General features: G+C 37.1%; 1 protein-coding gene across 1 annotated transcript; it reads right to left on the minus strand.

Annotated features, from left to right (window-relative positions):
• Window positions 1–8,399: 8,399 nt before the first annotated feature.
• nmd3 (NMD3 ribosome export adaptor) lies at window positions 8,400–17,892 on the minus strand. Its single transcript, XM_062987940.1, has 16 exons — window positions 17,731–17,892; window positions 16,849–16,894; window positions 16,599–16,733; window positions 16,410–16,506; window positions 16,177–16,257; window positions 15,958–16,086; window positions 15,296–15,386; window positions 13,917–13,995; window positions 13,604–13,700; window positions 12,590–12,707; window positions 11,682–11,827; window positions 11,146–11,258; window positions 10,090–10,162; window positions 9,182–9,288; window positions 8,977–9,047; window positions 8,400–8,894 (listed from the first exon to the last, which is right to left on the minus strand). Exons 2-16 carry the CDS (start codon window positions 16,890–16,892, stop codon window positions 8,761–8,763), a joined length of 1,515 nt encoding a protein of 504 aa, XP_062844010.1. The 5' UTR covers window positions 16,893–16,894; window positions 17,731–17,892; the 3' UTR covers window positions 8,400–8,760.
• Between the last annotated feature and the right edge of the window lie 721 nt (window positions 17,893–18,613).

Here is an 18,613-nt window from a genome sequence, read left to right on the forward strand (position 1 = left end):
AATATAGATAGTAATTGGATCGATACTAGTGTGATGGGATCAATACTTCAGTTTTACTTTATCTCCACTACATTCAGTACATTTCTCTCGTTTCATAAGAAAGTAGACACCATGTGTGTTCAGACTGTAGCAGCTCCTCTCACATCTTACACGCTCACCTCGCTCCTCTCCTCCCGCTCTGCTGGGTTTTGTTGTTGTACCGTCACGTTGTTATGTTGTTAAAATCCTAACAGACATCAGTACATTGGTAGGCATTAAACGATTGTACGTTTTGAATACTTTGCGTAGCATATACAAAAATAGGGGCAATTTAATGGAAATAATAGCGTAAATTATACCTAGGTGAAGTACGGAAGGCGCTTTACGCACTTTGCGCATCCTACGGAAATGACGCGGAGCATGCGCAGTGGGGCTCTTATGCCATATGTTTTTGTTTTTATGAATGAGTGCTCTTTTCTTTTGACTTTGTGCTTATAAATGTAAACAGAATAGCATCTATTTTCATTTTAAATTAACACAGACGCATATATTCGGTCACTATTATCAATGTGCATGTTTATTCACCCAGCAAACACGACTACATGGTATGAGTTAGCTGCATTGCGGTGATACACCATGATGGTAATGTGAGAAAGTAAAGCACCAGAAACAAGAAATCTGACCGCTTTAAACATCTGAATTTATCTACAACCCTACTGATAACCGCTACTTACAAAAATGTATAAATTACAATATTAATATGATGAGTTATTAATACAGAGCGCTTATAGAAACAGAAATCACTGCAATTAGCTTAGCAGCTAACGCTAGCGACTAAGCTAACAAGTACAGGTGTTCTGTCGATTTATCCTACCCATCGATTTGTCCTACTGAGCATGCGCACATCGGTTTTGACTCGTTGCGGGGAACGCCTATAATTCTGTGCTACCTTTGCCTAATGTATTTGTTCTAGCGGTTAGTAACGTATGGTTTCGTTTTAATTCTTTAAAAAGTTTAAAGTTTAAGTGTATGTAATGCTGTTATTATGTGACTTTAAAAAAAAAAGCTATATAAAAATATTCAAAGTGCTTAAATGAGCTGTACTTGATTGATTACAGTTAAATAACTGTGTATCTTAATAATGCTGTGTTAACGTTGTATTTAACCACGTTTATACATGCCTTTGGTAATTTTAGATGCGTTTTTCATACATCTAGAAAAGCCAATCATTTTTAAATAACCATCTGCGACCTTAACATTATGACAACACAAAATGTATTAGGTTATTTTTCAGTTTTGTGCTTTATTAGCAGTTCAATATGTACAGTAACGGTTGTTTGAAGTTAAAGTTGAGTTTAAAGTGAATTACTGAATGAATATGTTGAGCATTTATTACGTTTTTTATGTACTCAGTTATTTGTATATGTACAACTATTTTTTGCTGCTCCCCTGTCAGTTTAGTTCTAATTATTTGAGATTAAGATGTTCTTCGGGTTAGAATATTATTTACTACAAAATCAAAATGTACATACATCATACACACATACACATATATATATATATATATATATATATATACATACTGTATATACATACATATACTGTATATACATATAATACTCACTACATAGCCAACACTACATATACACACTACATAGCCAAAAGAACTCGCTTGTAGTTCTACAATTACTGACTGTAGTCCATCTGTTTCTCTGCATGCTTTGTTAGCTCCCTTCATGCTGTTCGTCAATGGTCAGAACCCCCACAGAGCAGGTATTATTTAGGTGGTGGATCATTCTCAGCACTGCAGTGACACTGCCATGGTGGTGGTGTGTTATTGTGTGTTGTGATGGTATGAGTGGATCAGAAACAGCAGTGCTGCTGGAGTTTTAAAATACAGTGTCCACTCACTGTCCACTCTATTAGACACTCCTACCTAGTTGGTCCACCTTGTAGATGTAAAGTCAGAGACGATCGCTCATCTATTGCTGCTGTTTGAGTCGGTCATCTTCTAGACCTTCATCAGTGGTCACAGGACACTGCCCACAGGGTGCTGTAGGCTGGATATTTTTGGTTGGTGGACCAATCTCAGTCCAGCAGTGAGGTGTTTAAAAACTCAGCACTGCTGTGTCTGATCCATTCATACCAGCACAACACACACTAACACCATGTCAGTGTCACTGCAGTGCTGAGAATGATCCACCACCTAAATAATACCTGCTCTGTAGTGGTCCTGTAGGGGGTCTGACCACTGAAGAACAGGGTGAAAGCAGGTTAAAAAGTATGTAGAGAAACAGATGAACTACAGTCAGTAATTTTAGAACTACAGAGTGCTTATACATGATAAGTTTTTCAGGATGAACTCAAGTTCATATGCATGTATAAATAGCTGGAGGTAATATTGTTATTGAACATTTTAAACTAGTTTTTTTAAACCAGATTTTGCCACTGTCTCCATTAATTAATAGGAATTATAAAGCCAAGTGAACTTCATGACAGCAGGGCTGAGTGGTGATTTAAGACAATGCAGAGGATTACTGCATAAGTTGCTCCATGCTGCAAGACAGAGCTGACAAGAGCATGATTGAAATGATAGATATTTAGAGCAGCTATATTATACAGATATACAGATATATTTTATCTAATTTTACCTTTATTATTAAAAAGTTATTGTGAACATTATTTACTGATTTGTACAGCATTGTTACCTGTTTTACTCAGGTGCAGTGTGACAGTAGTTGGGTACATTTTAATGTGCAGAATATAACAAATCACACCCAAAATACATATGTAAAAAATGTAGACACATCCACCAGAGACTCAGGATGTGTTGTTGTTAATAAACTAGTTTAAAAATTACACAATTATTTGAGATGTATGGGCTGTATAGTGGCTCAGTGGGTAGCTTTGTTGATTCACAGCAAGAAGGTCCTGGGCTCCATTTACAGGTGGATTCTTTCTGTGAGAAGTTTGCATGTTCTCCCCATGTGTATGTGGGGTTTTTTTTCCGGGTGCTCTAGTTTTCTCCCACAGTCCAAAGACATGCAAGTGAGGTAAATTGAAGATACAAAACTGTCTCTGACTGTGTTTGATATTAAATGTGTGAACTAATAAATCTTGTGTAATGAGTAACTACCTGCCCTGTCATGAATGTAACCATGATGTTAAAATCCTAATAAATAAATTAAAAATTAAGATAAATGTCTGAGAGACAGGTCAATAAATCAAGTGTGCTACCTATCATTTGTAATAAAATATAAGCCCATCGAGATGTGCTAACACTATTTATAATAAGACATAGATCTATCGAGATGCGCTGTCTATTGTTTATAATAATATACATACCTATCGAGATGTCCTACCTATTGTTTATAATAATATACATACCTATCGAGATGTCCTACCTATTGTTTATAATAAGATACATACCTATCGAGATGTGCTACCTATTGTTTATAATAAGATATAGAGCTATCGAGATGTCCTACCTATTGTTTATAATAAGATACATACCTATCGAGATGTCCTACCTATTGTTTATAATAAGATACATACCTATCGAGATGTGCTACCACTAGTTATAATAAGATACCTATAATTTATAATATGATAGACATAATTTTAATAAGAACAGATCGATAAAACTTAAATATTTACTACAGGAATACATTTCGATAGGGTAGGACAAATCGACAGATAGATTTATAAATCTGCGCTACGGTAGGAAGTTTCGATAGGGTAGGACAAATCGACAGATAGATTTATAAATCTGCGCTACGGTAGGAAGTTTCGATAGGGTAGGACAAATCGACAGATAGATTTATAAATCTGCGCTACGGTAGGAAGTTTCGATAGGGTAGGACAAATCGACAGAACACCGGTCGGAGTTGGATATTAACTCGCAGCTGTAATGTCTTTTGTATAATTAGAATACTGCACACAGTAAACCAGAACACAAGTCTTTATTGTATATCTCTTATTAATAACAATGATGATGGTTTATGAGTTATTTGGGTTTTAGTCAGTATCTCAGCTGTGAACTAGTTGGCTGGGCTACACGGCTGTTCTAACCTTATTAGCAGGTAGTATCGATACTTCAGTTTTACTTTTTCCCCGCTACATTTACAACGTTTCTGTGGTTTCATAAGAAAGTAGAGACGATGTGTGTTCACTGTACAGACTGTAGCAGCTCCTCTCATCTTACATGACCAAACACGTAGTAGAGAGAGAGAGAGAGAAAGAGAGAGAGAGAGAGAGAGAACATGTTGAGAGAAAGAGGATATGTGGGGAATATCTGCAGTAAATGAAAAAAAATGAAATAAGAAAGATTTTTTGTAAGCCAGAGAAGTGCAGTAAAAGAGGGAAATTTAGTTTTGTTATTATATTATTCAAGATTCAAGAGTTTTATTGTCATGTGCAGAAGAAGTACCAGCAGTTACACTGTACAATGAAATTCTTACTTTGTTCGTCCTCCAAACGTCAATAAGTATTATACATAAAACAAAATTAAACTAACAGAATACAAATTTAGTATAAAAACTTTTAAATATATAAATTTAAACTATAAAACTTTTTTTATACAAAGGAATACAAATAGAAATAAACTAAGGCAGTAAAAAAGGCACATAGCAGCGGTCATACAACCCCTGGCAAAAATTATGGAATCACCACTCTTGGAAGATGTTCTTTCAATTGTTTAATTTTGTAGAAAAAAAATAAATCACAGACATGCCACAAAACTATCATTTCTCAAACTGTCAACCTTCTGGCATTAAGAAACAATAAAAAAAGAAACAAATATAATAGTTGTGGTCAGTCACAATTGCTTTTTTTTAGATCAAGTAGAGGAAAAAAATATGGAATCACTCAAATCTGAGGAAAAAATTATGGAATCATTAGAAAACACTGCACCATTATTACTTTGTTGCACCACCTCTGGCTTTTATAATGGTTTAAACTCTCTGAGGCATGGAGTTAACTAATGACAAACAGTATTCTTCATCAATCTGCCTTCAACTGTCTCTTATTGCTGTTGCCAGATCAGCTTGCAGGTTGGAACCTTGTCATTGACCATTTTCTTCAATTTCCACCAGAGATTTTCAAATGGATTGAGATCCGGACTATTTGCAGGCCATGCCATTGACATTATATGTTTTCTTGAAGGAAAGTTTTCACGTCCTTTGCCCTATGGCAAGATGCATTATCATCTTGAAAAATGTCATCATCACCAAACATCCTTTCAACTGATGGAATAAGAAAAGCGTCCAAAATTTCAATGTGGACTTTGGCATTTATTGAAGACCATCTCCCCTGTGCCTTTACCCGACATGCAGGCCCATATCATCAACAACTGTGGAAATTAACATGTTTTCTTTAGGCAGTTATCTTCATAAATTTCATTGGACAGACACCAAACAAAAGTTCCAGCATCATCACCTTGCCCAATGCAGATTCGCGATTCATCACTGAAGATCACTTTTATCCAGTCACCCACAGTCCACGATTGCTTTTCTTTAGCCTACTTTAACCTTGTTCTTTTCTTTTTAGGTGTTAATGATGGCTTTTGTTTGGCTTTTCTGTATGTAAATCCCATTTCTTTTAGGTGATTTCTTACAGTTCAGTCACAGACATTGACTCCACTTTCCAGCCACTTGTTTCTCATTTGTTTTGTTGTGCATTTTCTGTTTTCAAGACATATTGCTTTAAGTTTTCTATCTTGATGCTTTGATGTCTTACTTGGTCTACCAGTATGCTTCCCTTTTACAACCTTCCCATTTTGTTTGTACTTGGTCCAGATTTTAAACACAACTTACTGGGAACAACCAACATCTTTTGCGACATTCCACAATGATTTATCTTCTTGAAGGAGTTTTATAATCCTCTCATTTGTTTCAACTGACATATCTTGTGTTGGAACCATGATTCATGACAATCTGCTTTGTGCAACAGCTCTCCGAGGTGTAAGCACTCTTTTTAAACTGAAGAATAATTAGCAAATCTAATCTGCTGCAGATGTTTTGTTTTTAAACTGCAAATTACAGAGTGATTCCATAATTTTTTCCTCAGATTTGAGTGATTCCATATTTTTTTCCTCTACTTGATCTAAAAAAAGCAATTGTGACTGACCACAACTATTATATTTGTTTCTTTTTTTTATTGTTTCTTAATGCCAGAAGGTTGACATTTTGAAAAATGATAGTTTTGTGGCATGTCTGTGATTTATTTTTTTTCTACAAAATTAAACAATTGACAGAACATCTTCCAAGACTGGTGATTCCATAATTTTTGCCAGGGGTTGTATAAGGTGCAGAAATTATGCAGAGATTATGCAAATTATGTATATGATTGTATGAAAAACCTCTAACTAAAATGAATTATTATTATTATTATTATTATTCTTATAGTTATTTAATAATTTTGTGTATTTTGTTTATTTTACAAAAAAAAACAGAAAAGTGGAACTTCGGTCGATAGTAAATGCACATATTTATTATTCATGTACGAGTATTTTAGCACTGCACTCTCTACTGCTTTTATTTAAAAAAGAAAACAGTCATATTGCGTTCAATGCGTGATTTAAACACAGTATTTTAAGAAGTAAAAACACCTTCAGCTCGTATAAAAGCACCAGGTTTCTTGTGCTCACCTTCACTGTTCAGTTTGACAGTGTAGAGCTGCTTTCTCCTCTTGATCTGCCTCAGTGCTCAAAACACAACATAGAAACGTGTTGAATTTGATTTTCTTTAGTATTTGAGCTCATATACAGACGCTGTTGCAGTTCAGCCACATTGTTTAATGTTTATTTACTCTTCTTTATATAGTAAATCTAAACCAGCAACTGGACAAGTTACCTCAGCAAAGATCCACATGAAGGCGCAGAAACACCACAAACATTCTGAAAACGCTTCATCTGGTCAAATGTCCCTTTATTATCACAACTGTTACATATAATAAGTACAAATTATTATTTTCATGTATGGAACTGCAATAAATCATTTCATTTAAATATAAATAAGCAATATTATAACACGCATTAAAATGAATGATGTGAATCCTGAATCGGTTCAGTGATTCAGTAGTTACTAGTCGCTTATAGGGCTTTGTCTGAATGTATTGTTTGTTTGTTAGCGGTTTAGTGGAAGTAGCAGCAGAGACGCGATTATTACTGATTTATTCTTTTGAAGCAGTAAAAGTTGGAGAAACAGACGCGAAATAAGAGGAAACAATAACGAGATAAACTCAGCAAAGATGTCACGGACTGTTATTTGGATAAATGATCATCTGTTAGCAGCATTGCTAAGCTAAGTTGTTTGCTAGCGGGTGGAACAGCGACCACGTGACTCTTGTAGCGGTAAATGTGTGTGTTGTTTATTTTGCACAAAGAGTTTTTAGTTTTTTGTCTGTGTCTATTTACAAGTGCAAATAAAGTAAATATATTGAAACTTTACATAACTGTACTTGTTTACTGTCCTGGTTTGCGCACACACTTAAAACAATGGTTCTTTAGTGGAGATGATGGTTCATTTTCATGTTTAAAAGCTTGTTTGTATTATGAAATGTAGCCTAATTATCGTGGGAAGAAGAAATAATGCAAACCCAGTATTAATGTTAGTTTATGGTTTGGTTTTGTGTCGTTTATGCCAGTTTTAAAGCCAGCAGAAGCTTATATCAATCTCCCTGGTGAAACTCTTGGATGTAATTTATATATATATATATTTTTAGTTCTTTTATTTCTGACAGAAGATTGTAAATTTTTGAATGCTTTGCTTTGCACATACAGAAATAGGGGCAAGTTTATGGAAAATTATAGAGTAAATTATACATATATAAATTACAAACGCACTTTGCGCATCTTACGGAAATTCACGAAACCACCCTGGAGCGTAAGTCTGTTCGTGAATCAGAGCATGCGTAGTGAGGCTCTCGTCTGCGCATGCGTAGTAAGGCCCATTGTTTTTTTTGTTTTTATGAATGAGTGCCTTTCTTTTGACTTTGTGCTTATAAATGTGAACAGAATAGCATCTATTTTATCTATTTTTAATTTAAATTAACAAAGACACATTCGGTCACTATTAAAAATGTACATATTTATTCATTCTTTATAACAGCTCAAAAAAAGACTTAAGCCTGTTTTATAAACAAATTGTGGCACCCTTTCCCATTAGTTATTAAAATGATTTATTTATTTATGTGCCTATAAACAGTTTAAATAAGGAAATGAGTATAAGGTGTACACATAAATTCTAAACTCTTACTGTAATCTTTCTTTGAACTGGACATAAAGCACACTGCTATAGATCAACTGAGGAAAACATACCTCTGAAACACAATAAAATAAAAATAGACTGCTCTGAATAATTTTTAAAGCACTCAAAACGTTATATTACTGTTAATGTTAAAATACACAAACGAGACATGAGTTAACCAGGACCAGTTTATTGGTTGAGTGGATGCACTTTCCATCACAATACCATGTACTAGCCACTTCAGCTGGTACCCCGTTAACTAGAATATGCTGGCACTTGAGTAAATACAACATTTCATTATTATATTTTCATACAAACATAGTTGAAGCATTCTTATTTGAGTTGATACCTATGGACAATCAAATACCTCCCTGAAGGTAAAATGTTAGCTTTCAAGCTCAAATCCTGTTTGACAAAGATTAATAATCGAGCCTTTCTGGGATTCCTCAGGGCTAAGACAAAAACCCACTAAATAACCACCCAAACCATAATCACAGGTAGTTATCTCTCTGAGCTTTGTGTGTCATATGAAAGTCTAATCAGTCATCATGTCCGCTCCTTTTCCTCCGGTAGCATCATTAAGACTCAGGTCCTCCATCATTTCCGCCAGAGAGATCCTCGGAGCACTCTCGTCATCCGTGTCACTCTCCACAGGAACCTTAGAGGCATCTGAAAATGCAGAGTCGAGATGAGTACACTGCAAACTGCGATACATCACAGGGTTTCAGAAACGTAGATATCAGATCCTTACCTCGGAAGATGTTGATGTTCTTCCTCAACCCTTCATCTTCCTCAAGGTCCTCCAAGAAGTCCTGGTATTGCCTGTAATGACATTCACAATTAGTCGATAAATATATTTAATCGCAAAGCATGTGTTAGAAAATTTCAAATAAATTTTTAATTTTGATCATATGGGTTTTAAATCCATCGTGTTAATGTGTCATAAAAATACTTACCTCTCATCATCCGTGTCCATGCCCTCTCTGTCTCTATTCAGGGTCTTTAGTTTCCAGTTCCTGCGCTTCATTCTCTTTACCCGGTCATAGCTCTTCTTAATTAGAACCTGGCCAAAAATACACAAACATTTTCCAAAAAAGCTGGGACAATTTTGAAAATGCATTGCATTAAAACCAAGAATGTGTGCACTGGCGGTAGCTCAGTGGTTAAGGTAGTGGACTAGTAATAAAAAGGTTGCTGGTTCAAGCCTCACCACCACCAAACTGCCACTGTTGGGCCCTTGAGCAAGTCCCTTAACCCTCAATTGCTCAAACTGTATTCAGTTGTATTTGTAAGTCGCTTTGGATAAAAGCGTCCAGTAAATACCTTTGTAATACATTTAGGGCAGTTGTAGCCTAGTGGTTAAGGTACTGGTCCAGTAATCAGAAGGTTGCCGGTTCAAGTCTCGCCACTGTTGGGCCCTTGAGCAAGGCCCTTAACCCTTAATTGCTTAGACTGTATACTGTCACAGTACTGTAAGTCAACATATGCATAAAAAGCTGGGACAGTGGCATATTTACCACTGTGTTATCTACTTATTACACTTTTTAATATTATTAAATGGAAATTGAGAATACTAAATGTTGATGTCGTGCAAGTAAACTCAAACCCAATATATGCCTCTGCTTTAAAAGATTTGTAAAGATTCATAAAGATGTTGGTTTTCCCTGTGGGCATCAAATTTAAATTCAAAAGTTGCCCAGAACATTTGTATTGTTCTCAGTTAAATAAAAGTTCAAGATATACTGCTCAGCACTGTTTCTGGTATAAATAACACATTTGGTACTGTGGTACATCACTAGAGAGCAAAAAAGCTCAAATTCAGAAAGCAGACAAGGGCAGATTTACAGTGTTAACACATTCTTACCACATCAGGAACATGGTGTGGATTCATCTTGTTCAGAAACGCATCGTTGATGTTTGCATTGGCAAAGTCATAGCTGAAATGCAGAAATGTCAACCATAATGCCATGTAACGAAGTGACTAAAAAAAGCTTTATTAATGTCAGTGGTGTAAAGTAAAAACAAAATGATTTAGGACTAGAATTGCTGATCTTTCTAAAAAATAAAAGAAGCAGGTCTCTTTGTTTATAAATGAAAACGTGTCATGCTTTAAATCAAAGAAGATAATCTGCCATCTAACCACACCTGGTACACTGTTACATTACTATTGTGACTCAGTAAAGACATTCAACAATAAGGCTTGGTTTATTATCAGTCAGAAGATTTTCATGGAGCCGCCCAATATTAACTGGAAAACTGGAACTTACTCTGCTTCAGAACAGTAGGAGGCTTAAAACTGTCTGGTAAATAAGGGAGTGAGGAGTAAGAATTTCCAGCAGCCTCGTCTTTGTTGAGGCTTGTCACAAAGTTGGGCGGGATACTTTAAAATCAACTTAACAGGGCTTAGGTACTTTAGGTTTTTCTGACGGGTCTGACGACTTTTTTTTATTATTATTATTTTCACTTGGGCTTGTCCCAGTCATTGGATTCTCCATATAACGTTTTGGCATTTAAAGGGAAAATATAGTCATAAAACAAAACATAAGCAAATTAAAATTACTTAGCAGGAAAAGCAGGAAGAATAATGTGGGTCTGTAGCTGTGGTGACTGAAGGTGCAGTGGTAAGGAGTTCCAAAGTTCGGGCCCTGTTTGTTAGTTTGTTTTTATAATGCCATGTTGTCATATCTATGACATTCATGGCAGAAATCAGTGTTTTTACACTAGAGTTTGGGCCCTGCATCACAAGTTTGGGCCCTTCAACACTAAAGCTCTATCAGCGACCGGTCAGCTCAATTACTGACCACCATCCTTCCATTAAACTCTGGCCAACAGCACTACACTATTACTATACCACCCAAACACCTTATTCTGTTAATTTTATAATACTTATAGTTATTAATGGTATGTTTTTGGCTCATACCCCATCACCAGATCTCCAATGTTGAGTAGGTGGCCCAGGTGGGTGCGGCAATGATACTGCTGACTGGTGTCCATCTCGCTGGTCTTCTGAACCCACACTTCAGCCAAGGTGTGCTGCAAGAATGCACACAAGCTCCGTTAATCACTCACATGCTGACTAAACGCCATCCTAAACGCTTTATAAACCTCAAATGAAATGGGATATTAAAAGCTGGCTTTGCATACATTACAATTTGCTGAGACAAAACCATTAAGGAGTGAGAGTCGGCAATTTGGCTGACTGCTTCGCATTTATATTCGGAATGGTATTGATTCTGCTTTTTACAAGAAAAAAAATGCCAGCTATGCTTGATCTGTCTGAAAGCTGCTGCTAATTAAGTTTTGACCAAAAAAAGAACAGCAAATGTAATCAAAAGTGACTGACTCTGTTTCACCATGTCAGCACAATTAATTATTATCTTTTCTTTTAACCTCATCCACTCAACCTAAGGAGTTTTTCAATCACTGGAAAATCTTATTATCTTTGTTACAGCTTACCCGACTGGATCTCAAACCAGCTCCTGCTCCTAACCGCTGGTCCCTGATAATGTCAATGTCCATGACTATAAACTCCTCCAGCTGGCGTGGACTAAGGAGGCTGTTAAATGGGTAGCGCCAGTACGTGTTGGCATCTATTTCAGCAACTGCAAAGACACACATTGCAACAAAGTGAAGTGTTAATTTTTCAGACATTCGTTTGCAGACAATATGCACAATGGCCTTTAAATACACCAGCTATCATACTAGTATACACAGGAACCATTCTAAAGAAGGTTGAAGTACAAATCCTAGTTCAGCCTGTACTGGGCGCTTAAGAAAGATCCTTAATGCTAGCCGGATTTCTTTCCACTTTTTTTCATCAGTACATACTTTAAATAGAACTTCTCTATTAGTCAGATCTGACTATCTGTCTAAACAAAGACTTCCAGATCTTTCAAACATTTGGGTTGCAGAGCAGAATGAACGATTCAGTTTATATTACTTGAAGTAAACAGGAAACTAAAGGTCTCAAATGTAAAATAATTATCCTCAAAGTCTAAAAAAACATAGGCAAAAGTATGTGGACACCATGAGCTGGTTGAACTTTCCATTCAAAGACCAGCTTCACTAATCTCTGATCTTCTGATTAAGCATTTCCTAATATTTTAAAGTGTGTATGAGGGGATTTGTGCCCTCACTGATGATCAATGTTCCAATTCCATGCAAAGCCACTCAGTGGGACTGAAAACAGAGCTCTGTGCAAGACATCAGAGTCACCAAAAGATTTCCTTAAGACACTGTTAGCTGTGTCTAAGCTAGGGAAGGCCAGATGGGGGTTCATCACTGCAACAGAGACTTAACTACTGTTAAGCATGACTATTTTGTATGTACTGACCACTGGTCAGTGTAAAAGAATCATTACTCACTCTGCAGCGTTCTTGGGTCGATGAGGTGCACAGTGCTGGTCACCTGGATGCACACACACACCTGACCCATGTTTCCCATGCTCTGCGCCAGACGAGGAGACAGACACACTACGTTGTCCTGAAAGATAAATCACAACACACATTTAATTATTCATCTGTTCATCAAAATGTATACAGTTAGAGCTACATATTGCAATTAGTATTTAAAAGACAATAGTTTAAACTAGGGTTGCATCAATACCATTTTTTCCCAACCGAGTACAAGTACAAGTACATGTATTTTTGTACTTGCCAGTACCGATACCGATACCAATACCTATTGGATCAGATATCTGACATGCTAGAAAACTCGATCCGGTCGCCGAGCGCTCGGCGAGCCGGTCGGATCGAGTTGTTGGATAGTTCACACTTAGCGATCGAGAGCCGAGTTTTGATTGCCGAGCAAACGCCGAGTTGCATAGTGTGATAAAGATATGACCATCGGCTTCATCAGTGTTGGGGGAAGAATGTTAGTCTCTCACACACACACAGTTGAATGTGACCCTTGTTGGGAGAGTCAGGCTGCAAAGCCAAAACAGGAAAATCCTTCAATAAAAGTTAATTATATACTTCAGGGTTTGTGGAAAGCCCTTTCCGTTCAAGAATGACAGTGCAAACATGCACAATGCAAGATTCCTGCAAGTTAGGTGCAAAGAAACTACAATAGACTACACAAAGCCTCGCCCTCAAGCCAACTGAACACTGTTGGGATAAAATAAAATGGCACAGACACACCTTAAATCTTATATGAAGCTTTTCCAGTAGAGTGGAGATGGGAGGAGACAATTTAATCTAATGGCCATGGTTTTGGAATGGGATGTTTAACAAGCTCTTGGTCAGGTGACCACATACTTTTGGCCATATGGAGCTCACCAGGGTCAAAGCTAAGTGAATTTCCATCCAACCACCTACCAAAATGACTGATCTGTACACAAGATTTCATGGAGAAAGCTGTGGCTGTGGTCCAGTTCATACCTTACAGATTGGCACGATCTCCACAGAGAAGGTGCTTTTGTAGTTGTAGGAGTTTGAATGCACGTCATGGGAGATCAGACGCTGCGAGGCCTTTGATCTTCAAGACAGAAATGGAACAAATTCATTAGCTTATTTCTGATCAACAATACAATAAAAGAATGAATTTCAAATGAATTTCCAAAACCAACACTTCAAAAGAAAGCACACGATTCGGATGCTGGGGTGCCGAGCGCCCTCAAACTGGCAGGTCAGTTTTTATAGGCTGCATTTGACACTTTTTTGAGGTTGTGTCCAAGCTGTCCAAGCTTCATACCTGCAGGGCACCGTGCACTGTAAGAAATCCACCATCTTTTGGGCATGCTGCTTGGTGCCATAGTAGAAATCAATACCCTCTAGAATACGAAGAGAGAGATGAGAACACATAAGAGAGACTCACACTGGGCATGTGCAATATCATTATAATATGACTTTCAACTACAGTTTGGACTAGAACCTCTCCTGTAGTATTATACATAGAAACCGTCACACAAACGGCTGTTTTAAATCTTGCCAATGTACACACACATATATTTATATACAATTGTACCTTGTAACTCAACACCCCTAAACTCAAAATCTTTGAAACTCAACACCCTTCATCAACAAATTTGTGCCCTTAAACTCAACATGTTTAGTTTGTTTTTTGAAAACTGTATATATTTCATTTCAAATTAACAATGAACAGTCGCTTTGTTCAGCGCTCGCCTTGAGCTGTGCGGTAAAACGTCATCAAAGTGCGAATATGAGACGAATCTGCATTTGTGTGGAATAACCGTCAAAGTTACTCTGAAAGCGCCACGTGTATCTGTGTTTATCTGGATTTTCCTCACTGTTTCACTTTTAAACTTGTGTTACAGCTCGAGGTTCTGAGAAATTGTAAGAATCAGCTTTTTATTTGTGTTTTATAGTATATATTTCCAGTGTATAAGTGTCAAAAACAACCCTATTATTTTACATATGCCTAAAATTTATGCAGTTCCACGGGACCATGGAGCACATTAACAGGTTTTCCACACATCCTTATGGGGAAAAAATACCTTAAAACTCAACGTCTTTTAAACTCAACAGCAGTCCCAGAACCGACTGACATCGAGTTTCAAGGTACCGCTGTATAAGCTCTTTTATTTTATTTTTCCTTCTATTATTAATACCTTATCCCCCATTGTATCCTCTCTATTCTCTCCTTTGCTCTTATGTTTGCATATTTGTAGAGTTCCCAAGCTTCCCAACACACATTTCAATGTACAATTGCTGATAACATTTGTACAAATGACAGAATTAAGACTTAAACCTAAAAACAGAAAGAAATCATCCAAACTGTCTGAAATCCACCAGCATACTGTGCATTCTTTCCTAAATGGGCCAGATGAAGGGATGTCTAATATGGTCACCACATGTCAAGCATTCCTTCAAATCTATTTTAACAGCCGTGAACTGAGCTCCAGCATCGGGCCTTAATTATCAGTGGGGTTTTTTTTTTCCACTGTGCTGAAATGCCAATCCAACTTGAGACTTGGGTGCTATGGTGTGATCATTTAATTATAATTATTTTCAATCTTTTGTCAAAAAAATAACCATCACACCAAGGAAGGCTTGATTTCTATCTATTACTTGCCTTAGGGAGTATTGCCATTTTAGGAAGAGAGGACATACCATGGATTTCCTTGATGCGAAGTGTGTTCTGGTGCACCCGGTGCTTCAGAATCAGCTGTTCCAGGTAATAAAATGTCTTCTTGTGAACCGTCTACAGTAAACAAAGAAGCAGCATTAGATGTAGACATGGGCAGTACGTCAACATATGGGGTCTGTCCGAAAACCTAGTGAGCTGCCTTGCTGCCTACTGCCTACCTGGGCAGCTGCCTAAGTAAAAAGGATTCTAATAAGACAGTGAACTTATAAGGCAGATTAATTAGATGCACTAAAATGATTTAGACGCTTACTAAGCTAACACAGTTAGCCTCAGGCTATTCAAATCAATGAGCTGAGACAGCACAACCTGCTAGCACGCCATCTCCCTCCGTGTACTGTAAATCGGACGCTCCCTCGTTATTCATTCAGACTATCGCTTCGAAATAAGTAGTAGGAGCATTTTAACTAATCTAGCTAAGAATTTAGACATGCCTTCTTCTCGGGAGCGTATGAGGACATAAAATGAGTCTATGTAAAGTGATCACTAGGTTTTTAGACAGACCCATATTGTGTATATGTACACATATTCGACAGTTGACAGGAGTTGGCATGGGTGGTGTAACTGATCCCACACCATTACTATGTTTGCAAACTTTTGCATTCAGATGCACATGACTGGGGCTTACCTTCTGTCTGACCTGCACCACGCCCTTCCAGTAATCCTTGGCTTCTACACGATGGCAATCATCACACATCTGCGACTGGACGACAAAATCTACCACAAACACCTGCTGCAGGATCGCCCCATTCATTACCTAAAGAATAAGAGATACGTGACTGGACTGGTCCGATGAACACAGATTTCAGATTTTTACTGAATTCTTTTTAAAAGGCAGTTTAATCACCTCTTTTTGAATGGTAACCTTCAGCTTGATCCTTTTAGAGTGAGGCTCTGTCCATAAGAAGCCCGCGTCTATGAGCCGCACCTATCCAGAACAAGGAACGTGGTTTAGTAACACAGAACGTAGTCATGAATTGTTTACTAGTAGAAATGTTAAGATTCTACCAGGAAGTCAGCTGAATGAACTCAGTTATGTCTAAATATTAAAAATGACCAGGATGACTAAAAGGCTTTCACCTTGGCCATTGAGCTCTTGAGTTTCTTCAGGCAGAGAGCCAGCAGCTCCCGCGACTCCAAAGCACACTGCACCCAGGTTCCAGGAGGCTGCAGGTACCTGTTGGAACAAGTGTTGGAAATATCTAAAGTAACCAAAATACATTCTTCATGTCTCTAAACCACATTAAATACAATGAAGATTGTCAGTACCGTTCGCACTGCTTGCAGAAATATATGGTCACTTGCTTCGGGATTCCTTCTGAGATGTCCACCTGGGTCCTGAGGCAGGACACACACATGTTGGCGGGATTCGGGGGAATAGGGATACCACATGTGCAGCAAAGGCTGTAGAGAAAGGAGAAAGGGATGTTTGTGTGTGTCATATCATTTTGTAAGCTGGATTTTATTAGCTTATGGAAAAACAAAAAAAAATTTTAAAAGAATGACAGAAGATACTTACATGTTGCCTTGGCTGCTCGTTGCTGGGTTTTGCATGTACTCCATTTCTATAGACAAACCACAGTTATTATTATTATTATTCATACAAGAGCAACTGCACATTCATCCCCTTGCACTGTCCCTGTGGTGCGATGTGTTTGTAAATCCCTGATCCCACATTTAGCTTTTTCTGTTGACAAGTGACATATATTCCTATTCATATGTTGGGTTTTAAAGTTCACCTAAGTGAAATGGTCACCCATAAGTTCTCGGTTTCCTTGGGTATGTATTATTGTAATTCACTGCGCATGCTCCGTTTCATTCGCGTAGGATGCGCAAAGTGCGTCCGTACTTTACGTATGTATAGTTTACGCTATTATTTCCATAAATTTTACCCTATTTCTGTATGTGCAAAGCAAAGTATTTAAAAACTTTCAATCTTCCAATGCCTACCCATGTACTGATGTCTGTTAGGATTTTAACAACGTGACGGTACCACAACAAAACAAAAAGTAATGGTCTTACATCTCTTCCCGTGTATCTGATAGAAATATTTTATCTTGTCATAGGAAAGCTAAACAAAATACGAACTAAAGGAGTGCCAATGATAATGATACATGTAGATTTGAAAAAAAAATGTCTTTTTTATCTTATCTCCTATAAAAGGAATAAAGAATGTTATACTGCTTATGGAATACTAGTGTAAAAAACTATACATTAACAGGTTGACATATGAGCACATTAATATCTTGTCAAATAAATCAAGTTTTGCTTTTGATCTGCTTGCATTATTATATGAATAAACCTGTAAAAACGTCAAACTGTCACAGCTAAGTGCTAATACTAGGTTAGCTAAGTTAGCATGTTAGCTAAAACGCAAGACACTATATTGCATTAAACTCACTTTATGATCAGTCTTCTGTTCCTGAACCGACAACAAAAGTCTGGATTATATTAAAGATTCAGCTTGTATTAACGAGATCGCCATCCATTAATGATATTTCCACACAGACAGACAGTTCAATTCAGTTCAGTTCCACGATGTTAGTGCACATGTCTCCTCACACTGCGTGTCCAGGAGGTGCAGAGCATTCCATTTTCCCACCCGTATTCATGAATCTCCGTTCTGCTCTATGATTGGCTGATAGTAAATACGTCAGGTTTAGTATCCAATAGACTGGCAGTTTTGCGAGAGTGAAGCAACTAATGACCAATCCTGGAGTAAAGGCGGTACTTACGGAAAACGGGTAGGGAAAAGTATACCATGCGTATGACGTATCTGACATGTCATGTTAAAGCACCGAACAGTTGGACCTTTAAAAATACAAGTTTATATTTTAATTAAAATGTCATAAATTAGTCATTTTAATTATATTTGCAAAATAGCCTATTAGATAACAAACATTTTGCATTCCTGTACAGAATTTCGAATAGCTTTCTCTTTGCGTTAAAACGTTCAGGTTGCATTTCTTGATGTGATGTACTGTGTTAAGTGACAATGGTGTTCAGAAGTCCTTCATAGCCCATATAGCAACACCATCTGAGGATTCTAATATTGAACAGTGGCTTACGGCCTTGTACTGCATAGATTTCTCTAGATTCCTTTTTACAATATTAGGTACGGTATATGGTTAAAAAACCTATATACACAATATGGTGTAACTTAAATGTTATATCAGCTTTTCAATCTTATTTTGCCTCTTTCCTAACTGTTTTGTGTTGCAGGCATTAAATTTAATTTAATAAATGTGTTTATATTTACAGTATGTGTTACCAATAAAGTTTCA

The sequence above is a fragment of the Trichomycterus rosablanca genome, chromosome 25 (assembly GCF_030014385.1).
Source record: "Trichomycterus rosablanca isolate fTriRos1 chromosome 25, fTriRos1.hap1, whole genome shotgun sequence".
Classification (NCBI taxonomy): Eukaryota; Metazoa; Chordata; class Actinopteri; order Siluriformes; family Trichomycteridae; genus Trichomycterus; species Trichomycterus rosablanca.

Coding starts and splice junctions, on each gene's coding strand:
- nmd3 (XM_062987940.1), bottom strand. CDS start 16,892: ATGGAGTACATGCAAAACCCAGCAACGAGCAGCCAAGGCAACAT. Junction 11,828..12,589: donor CGACCCAAGAACGCTGCAGA/GTGAGTAATGAT, acceptor GTGTCTTTGCAG/TTGCTGAAATAGATGCCAAC. Junction 9,048..9,181: donor ATGGACACGGATGATGAGAG/GTAAGTATTTTT, acceptor ATGTCATTACAG/GCAATACCAGGACTTCTTGG.